The sequence below is a fragment of the Vigna unguiculata genome, chromosome 1, assembly GCF_037176805.1.
Source record: "Vigna unguiculata cultivar grain cowpea cultivar isolate G323 ecotype 2 chromosome 1, ASM3717680v1, whole genome shotgun sequence".
Taxonomy (NCBI): domain Eukaryota; kingdom Viridiplantae; phylum Streptophyta; class Magnoliopsida; order Fabales; family Fabaceae; genus Vigna; species Vigna unguiculata.
Window position 1 is genome coordinate 33,156,210 of NC_140792.1, and position 8,868 is coordinate 33,165,077.

An 8,868-nucleotide genomic window follows, 5' to 3' on the forward strand; every position below is an offset into this window, starting at 1 on the left:
ATGTAATGATAATTAAAATAATGATTTAATAATAATCGAAGTAATAGATTGAAAATAAATCAACTTTTTAAAATTGAGAGTTGATGTAGAAGAGTTCAAAATCCAGCTCATAATGAGAAGCATAATACGGTGGTTGATAAAGAAACATAATCTAGTAACTGTGGATGATGTCATGTAACTCCTCTCTTATAAAAGGGTGTTTCAATATTATATACATAAAGATGGTAGCAAGTGGCATTGGTTATTGGGTAGATCTGGAATCCATTGGGCAACCAATCTGCAATCAACAAAGTTGACCTTCAAACACTGAACACTGTTTTGCCTTCTCATATCATCTCTGCCGTTTGCATTTCAGACAACTATGGCCGAATCATTTCTCTTCAGCATCGCAGAGTCCCTATTAGCAAAGCTTGCTTCTCGTGCTTTTGAAGAAGCTTCTCGATTAGTGGGTTTATACGACGATCTTCAAGACTTCACAAACACTCTCTCTTTAGTCAAGGCTGTGCTGTTAGATGCTCAGCAAAAGCAGCAGCACAACCATGAGCTCCACGAATGGCTCACTCAACTCAAAACTGTATTCTCCGATGCCGAAGATCTTTTGGACGAATTTGAGTGTCAAACACTGCGGAACAAAGTGGTCAAAGCTCATGGTAGCACCAAAGACAAGGTAAGTCACTTCTTCTCAACCTCCAGTCCACTTGTTTTTCGTTACAAAATGGCTCAACAAATTAAAGATATCAGTAACAGACTAGACAAAGTTGCAGCTGATAGACATAAGTTTAGTCTTGAAAGAATTGATGTTGACACACGTGTTGTTCATCGGAGAGATATGACACACTCCCGTCTGAGTGATTCAGATGTGATAGGAAGGAAACACGATAAAGAAATGGTCATAGAGCTTTTGATGCAGCAGAATCCTAATGATGATACAAGTCTTTCTGTTATCCCCATTGTGGGGATTGGAGGCTTGGGAAAGACTACCCTTGCAAAGTTTGTGTTCAATGACAACAGGATCCAGGAATATTTCCCATTGAAGATGTGGGTGTGTGTTTCTGATGACTTTGACATTAAACAACTCATTATCAAAATCATCAATTCCGCCAATGATGCAGCATCTGATTATGCCCCTTCTCACCAAACGAATTGGAGCATGTTGGATCTGGAACAACTGCAAAATCAGCTGAAAAACAAACTTTCCGGTCAAAACTTCTTACTCGTATTGGATGACGTATGGAACGAAGACCGTGTTAAATGGGTTGGGCTGCGGAATTTAATCCAAGTAAGTTCAACAAGTAAAATCCTTGTGACCACACGCAGTCCTTCAATTGCTTCCATGATGGGCACAGTTCCCTCTCACATTTTAGAAGGCCTTTCTGAGGAGGATTCATTGTCTCTGTTAGTCAAGTGGGCATTTAAAGAAAGAGAGCAGGAAAAACATCCTCACTTAGTAAATATTGGGAGAGAAATAGTGAAAAAATACGGAGGAGTTCCATTGGCAGTGAGAACACTAGGGAGTTTACTATTCTCCAAATTTGAAGCCAGTGAATGGGAATATGTGCGTGACAATGAAATCTGGATTTTGCCTCAAAAAAAAGACGACATATTACCTGCCCTTAAATTGAGTTATGATCTCATGCCGTCCTATCTGAGAAAATGTTTTGCATTGTTTTCCCTTTACCCAAAGGATTATGAAATTAATAGTTATGAAATAACTTGGCTTTGGGGGGCACTTGGACTCATTGCACTGCCAAAAACGAATAGGACACCTGAAGAAGTAGCAAGTCAGTATTTGAATGAACTTATGTCAAGATCCTTTCTTCAAGATTTTGAAAACTTTGGAACTGCGTATACTTTTAGAATACATGATTTGGTGCATGATCTCGCCCTGTTTGTTGCGATGGATGAGTGTCTACACGTGAATTCCAAGATTCAAAATATTCCAGATTGTTGGGTATTGGGCTCCCTTCCTATGTGGAGAAAAGGCCCAAAATTTGAGAAGCCCATGTCTCACTTAAACCTAGTGGAGAGGAGGCTATAAAATAAAGAGAGAGGCAGAACAATAGAGTAAGAACACACTGAAAGCCCTAACACATAGAGGGAGAGGTAGAGGGAAAATTCTGTTCACGTTTTTCATAGAGCTGTCGCAGTAAATTCGGCGCTGCGGATTCGTTCACCGTTGGATCGGGCTGAAATTTTTACAGCAGGTTCGGAACTCATTGCTCTTCATTCTGACCGGTCGGATCTTTGATACGAGGTCTGAGTTGGGAGATATTAATTTCGCACTGCAGCAGTGATTTGTAGAGGTTTTCCTCTCTTGTTCTTCTCTATTTGAAAGCTTTGTTGCTTTGTTATTTGGTTGGGTGTTGGCACTAATTTGTGCTATTGATTGAGACTCTTTTGTACTCTTGTTGATCATAGTGAAGCTATTTCTTTGGTCTGGACGACTCGTGGTTTTTACCCTTGATTTGAGGGGTTTTCCACGTTAAAAATCTTGGTGCCTTTATTTGTGCTTTTGGTGATTTATTATTGCTGCTCTTTGATTATTGCTCCTCATAGATTCTTGCAAGTTAGGGGAAATTATATCCGCTGCATTCTCTGGTATATTGTTTGTTGTTGTTTTCCCCATCAGAGTGGCATCAGAGCTCTTGGTTGGGCTATATTTACTTGCTTGAATGATGGAGGCAAATGCAAAGATGATTACTTTGAATGGTACAAATTATCATTTGTGGAAGGGCAAGATGAAAGATTTATTATTTGTCAAGAAATTGCATCTTCCGGTCTTTGCTACACAGAAGCCAGATTCTATGTCTGAAGAAGAATGGGACTTTGAGCACCAACAGGTATGTGGTTTTATTCGGCAATATGTTGAAGATAATGTTTATAATCATATTGCTAATGAGACACATGCCAGAGCTTTGTGGGAGAAGATTGAGTCTTTGTATGCTTCTAAGTCGGGCAATAATAAATTGTATTTGTTAAATTGCTTGATGAATTTGAGGTACATGGAGAATTCTTCTATTTCTGATCACTTAAATGAGTTTCAAGGGCTCCTAGATCAATTGTCAGGAATGAGCATAAAGTTTGATGACGAAGTTATGGGATTATGGTTGCTTAATACTCTACCAGAGTCTTGGGAGGTATTTCGGGTTTCAATTACAAACTCTGCCTCGAATGGTGTTGTTTCTTTTCAGATGGCAAAGAGCGGTGCTCTTAATGAAGAGATGAGAAGGAAGGCACATGGTTCTTCATCTCAGTCTGAGATGCTTGTTACAGAAGCTAGGGGGAGAAGTCAGAAAAAGGAACATAAAGGTGGTAGAGAGAAGAGTAGGAGCAAGTCCAAGTCAAGATACAAGAATTTAGAGTGTCATTTTTGTCATAAAACTGGGCACATTCAGAAATATTGTTTTAAGTGGAAAAAGGAGAACAAAGACAAGAAGGGCAAACAGAGAGAGAATGATCATGATGATGATGATCGTGTCACTACTGCTACAGATGGTGATCTTGTTCTTCTTCGTAACTTTGAGTCTGTTAATCTTGTATCTGATGAGAGCATGTGGATTATTGATAGTGGTGCTACACTGCATGTTACACCTAGGAAGGAGTTCTTCACATCTTACACTTCTGGTGATTTTGGAGTGTTGAAGATGGGTAATGATGGTGAGTCTAAAGTGATTGGTGTTGGTGATGTTTGCCTGCAAACCAACATGGGAGTGCAGTTGTTGCTTAAAGGAGTCAAACATGCTCCAGATGTTCGTTTTAATTTAATCTCTGTGCAGTTGCTTGATGATTGTGGTTATGACAATCACTTTGGTTCTAGTAAATGGAAGCTCACTAAAGGTAACTTGGTTATGGCCAGAGGGGAGAGACAATCTAAATTGTATTGGACTAAAGCTTTGGTTGCTAAAGACAGTGTGAATGCTATGTATATGGAGGCATCTTTGTGGCACCGGAGGCTTGGTCATATAAGTGAGAAAGGGCTTAACTGCTTAGCTAAAAAGGATGTGCTTATGGGATTGAGAAATGCAGAATTGGAGAAATGTTCTCATTGCATGGCTGGTAAACAAACCAGAGTATCTTTTAAGAAGCATCCTCCCTCAAGGAAGTCAGAATTGCTTGAATTGGTGCATTCTGACGTTTGTGGCCCATTAAAGGTAAAGTCATTTAGTGGTGCACTTTACTTTGTTACTTTTATTGATGATTGTTCCAGGAAGCTATGGGTCTATGCTCTTCAGCGGAAAGGTCAAGTACTTGAAAAGTTCAAGGAATTTCATGCTATGGTTGAGAGGCAATCAGGTAAGAAGCTGAAATGCATCCGTAGTGATAATGGTGGTGAGTACCGTGGACCTTTTGATGTTTATTGCAGGCAGCATGGTATTAGACACGAGAAGACTCCTCCTAAAACTCCTCAGTTGAATGGTCTAGCGGAGAGGATGAACAGGACCTTGGCTGAAAGGGTTACATGTATGCTTTCAGAAGCAAAGTTGCCTAAGCACTTTTGGGGAGAGGCATTGCTTGCAGCTGTGCATGTTATTAATCTCAGTCCCGCAGTTGCTTTGAATACTGAGGTGCCAGACAAAATTTGGTTTGGTAAGAATGTTAGCTATGATCATTTGCGTGTCTTTGGTTGCAGGGCATTTGTTCATGTTCCTAAGGATGAAAGATCCAAGTTAGATAAAAAGACAAGGCAATGTATCTTTATTGGCTATGGTGAGGATGAATTTGGCTACAGGTTTTATGATCCTGTTGAGAAGAAGCTTGTTAGAAGTCGTGATGTACAATTCATGGAAGACCAGACCATTGAAGACATTGATAAGGTGGAGAAGACCACACCCGAGAAAGATAGTAATCTCACTGATGGTAATCCGATGAGGTTGCCCGCTCACAATTTGGAGAATGTTGAAACGGAAGCTCAAGACAATGAGCAACATGGTGATGTTGATGATCAACAGTTTGGAAGTGGAGTAGAGGTTCCAATTGATGATGCTCAAGAGGAACATGATGATGATGACGATCTTGGTGATATACCTGAATCACCTCAAGTCCAACTCAGGAGGTCTAATAGACAAAAACAACCTTCTACAAGGTATTCCTGTGATGAGTACATAACCTTGACTGACGGTGGAGAACCTGAGTGTTTTGAAGAGGCTTTGGATAGTGAAGAGAAGAAACAGTGGCTGGATGCAATGCAAGATGAGATGAAATCTTTGCATGATAATCACACTTACGACTTGGTGAAATTGCCTAAGGGCAAAAGGGCATTGGAAACTAGGTGGATTTTCAGGGTGAAACAAGATTCAAATTCTACGCTTCCAAGGTACAAGGCCAGATTAGTGGTGAAAGGTTTCAGACAGAAAAAGGGTGTTGATTTCAATGAGATTTTCTCACCTGTGGTGAAAATGTCATCCATCAGAACTGTGCTAAGTTTAGCTGCTACTCTTGATTTGGAGGTTGAGCAGATGGATGTGAAGACAGCTTTCCTTCATGGTAATTTGGAGGAAGAGATATACATGAAGCAACCTGATGGTTTTCTTGTTAAAGGCAAGGAAGATTATGTGTGTAGACTAAGAAAGAGTCTATACGGTTTGAAGCAGGCTCCAAGGCAGTGGTATAAGAAGTTTGAGTCTTTTATGTGTGAGCAGGGTTACATGAAGACTACTTCTGATCATTGTGTCTTTGTTAAAAGGTTTTCTAATGATGACTTTATTATCCTGTTATTATATGTTGATGACATGCTTATTGTTGGGAAAGATATTTCCAGAATTGACAGGTTAAAGAAGACACTTGGCGAGTCTTTTGCCATGAAAGACTTGGGAGCTGCTAAAAGGATTCTTGGCATACATATCTCACGTGATAGGAGAGAAAAGAAGATTTATCTATCACAAGAGCAATACATTAGGAAGGTGTTGCAGAGATTCCAGATGGAAAATGCTAAAGCTGTGAGTACTCCTCTTGCTACTCATTTTAAACTGAGTGTTAAACAGAGTCCTTCAAATGAAGTTGAGAAGACCAATATGAGTAGAGTTCCTTATGCATCTGCGGTGGGCAGTTTGATGTATGCGATGGTGTGTACAAGACCAGATATTGCACATGCTGTTGGTACAGTTAGTCGATTTTTGTCAAACCCAGGTAGAGAGCATTGGAATGCTGTGAAATGGATTTTGAGGTATCTTCATGGTACAGTTGATATGAAGCTTTGTTTTGGAGGTGATCAACCTACTTTGATGGGTTACTCAGACTCAGATATGGCTGGGGATATTGATTCCAGAAAGTCCACTTCTGGCTATTTGATAAAGTTTGCAGGAGGAGCTGTGGCTTGGCAATCAAGACTACAAAGGTGTGTAGCGTTGTCTACTACAGAGGCAGAGTTCATTGCTATTACTGAAGCATGCAAGGAGGTGTTATGGTTGAAGAAATTCTTGCAGGAGCTTGGTTTTAGGCAAGATAACTATTCATTGTTTGTTGATAGCCAAAGTGCTATCCATCTTGGTAAGAATCCAACTTTTCATTCTAGATCCAAACATATTGATGTGAGGTATCATTGGATACGTGATGCTTTGGATGCTAAGTTGTTGGAGTTGGAAAAAGTTCATACAGATGATAATGGTGCTGATATGATGACTAAAGCATTGCCAAGAGGAAAGTTTGAAGTTTGTTGTGAGATCGCCGGTTTGGCGGTTATCTCCACATAGTTGTGAGGGGGAGATTTGTTGGGTATTGGGCTCCCTTCCTATGTGGAGAAAAGGCCCAAAATTTGAGAAGCCCATGTCTCACTTAAACCTAGTGGAGAGGAGGCTATAAAATAAAGAGAGAGGCAGAACAATAGAGTAAGAACACACTGAAAGCCCTAACACATAGAGGGAGAGGTAGAGGGAAAATTCTGTTCACGTTTTTCATAGAGCTGTCGCAGTAAATTCGGCGCTGCGGATTCGTTCACCGTTGGATCGGGCTGAAATTTTTACAGCAGGTTCGGAACTCATTGCTCTTCATTCTGACCGGTCGGATCTTTGATACGAGGTCTGAGTTGGGAGATATTAATTTCGCACTGCAGCAGTGATTTGTAGAGGTTTTCCTCTCTTGTTCTTCTCTATTTGAAAGCTTTGTTGCTTTGTTATTTGGTTGGGTGTTGGCACTAATTTGTGCTATTGATTGAGACTCTTTTGTACTCTTGTTGATCATAGTGAAGCTATTTCTTTGGTCTGGACGACTCGTGGTTTTTACCCTTGATTTGAGGGGTTTTCCACGTTAAAAATCTTGGTGCCTTTATTTGTGCTTTTGGTGATTTATTATTGCTGCTCTTTGATTATTGCTCCTCATAGATTCTTGCAAGTTAGGGGAAATTATATCCGCTGCATTCTCTGGTATATTGTTTGTTGTTGTTTTCCCCATCACAGATAATGTTCGGCATCTATCTTTTGCTGAAAGCATTTTGTTCGACAATTTAGTCACCAAAAAATCAGCTGCTGTGAGAACCGTACTATTTCCAAATGGTGCAGCAGAAGCTGCCAACGGTGAAGCTATACTAACGACATGTCTGGCAAAGTTCAAATGCTTGCGAGTTTTGGATTTAAGTGGGGCAATATTTGAGACCTTTCCCCGTAACATTGCCAAGTTGAGACATTTGAGATATCTGGACATTAGCGACAATCCGAACATTAAGAGACTCCCCGACTCTATTTGCAAGCTCCAAAGTTTGCAAGTGTTGTTACTTGGCGGATGCAATGAGCTGGAAGCATTGCCCAAAGGGCTAAGAAAGCTGATCAGTCTCCGTTGTCTGGAGTTTAGCATAAAGCAAACTGTTCTGCCTGTGAATGAGATCGCCAACTTGGTGTCGCTTCAAATCTTGAGTATTGAATCGTGCATTAATGTAGAGTCCATATTTGGAGGGGTGAAATTTCCTATTCTTACATCATTGTTCGTTTCTGGTTGTCAGAGTCTAAAGTCTTTGTCTTTGGATGGTAAAATTTTTCCTGAATTAGAAACATTGTTTGTTGACAACTGCAGCCATTTGGACTTGGAACTATGGAAGGGCCACCATGAAGAAGAAAGCTCCAAGCTGAAGTTAAAACTTCTTGCGTTTTCAAGTTTATCACAACTGGTGGCCTTGCCTAAAGGGCTTCAGGAGGCTGCCAACTCTTTACAATGCTTGTTTATTTCAAATTGCCACAATATTGAAGCACTTCCCGATTGGTTAACAACTCTGACTGATCTGAAAACACTTTGTTTAATAAATTGTCCAAATTTGGTTTCTCTCCCACATAACTTCCATGACCTCACTGCACTTGAAACTTTGAGGATTAAAGGTTGTGCTGACTTATGTAAAAAATATAAACCCCATGTTGGAGAGTTTTGGTTTTCTCTCCCACACATCAAAAACATTTTCATTGATGAACCAGAAGAGCCGGAGAAGAATTAGATAAAGAGCAAGACGAAGTTCAAAGTCCCTTATTTTCTTTATTTGTTCTTTTATTAAGGTGTTTTTCATAATTTTGATTTTTTTTTTATGGTTTTTCATTGTCTTTAGGAAAATTAATTGGGGCTTTTAGTTAAGGCATTTCAATTTAGAAGACCTACATGTATTTGCGTAACAGTGCCACGCTTGTTCTTTCTACCAATTTGCTTTGTTCAATCATTAATATTGTTATACACAATTAACTTGGACATTTCATTTATAGTTATAAAAGTAATAAAATAAATTAGTATGCTTAAATAGAGATGTCAAATAAATTTCTTTTGGGTATTACTTAAATCCATCCCTGTTTTGACGGGAAATCTCCACATTATCTAGGTATGAAAAATTCCCGACTTTTTAAATTCGGTATAGAGATGAGTATGGAAATGTACATATCTACCTCGTCTCCGTCTCCATAT

At 39.6% G+C, this 8,868-nt stretch overlaps 1 protein-coding gene across 1 annotated transcript; it reads left to right on the top strand.

Moving 5' to 3' along the window:
* Positions 1-209: 209 nt before the first annotated feature.
* LOC146888876 (putative disease resistance protein RGA1) lies at positions 210-8,660 on the top strand. The gene is made up of 3 exons (XM_085671666.1): positions 210-1,946; positions 7,392-8,145; positions 8,228-8,660. The coding sequence occupies exons 1-3, from the start codon at positions 362-364 to the stop codon at positions 8,289-8,291; spliced, it is 2,403 nt and encodes an 800-aa protein (XP_085527792.1). The 5' UTR covers positions 210-361; the 3' UTR covers positions 8,292-8,660.
* The last annotated feature ends 208 nt before the right edge of the window (positions 8,661-8,868 follow it).

Coding starts and splice junctions, on each gene's coding strand:
- LOC146888876 (XM_085671666.1), top strand. CDS start 362: ATGGCCGAATCATTTCTCTTCAGCATCGCAGAGTCCCTATTAGCAAAG. Junction 1,947..7,391: donor GATTCAAAATATTCCAGATT/GTTGGGTATTGG, acceptor TCCCCATCACAG/ATAATGTTCGGCATCTATCT. Junction 8,146..8,227: donor GCCAACTCTTTACAATGCTT/GTTTATTTCAAA, acceptor CTTTGTTTAATA/AATTGTCCAAATTTGGTTTC.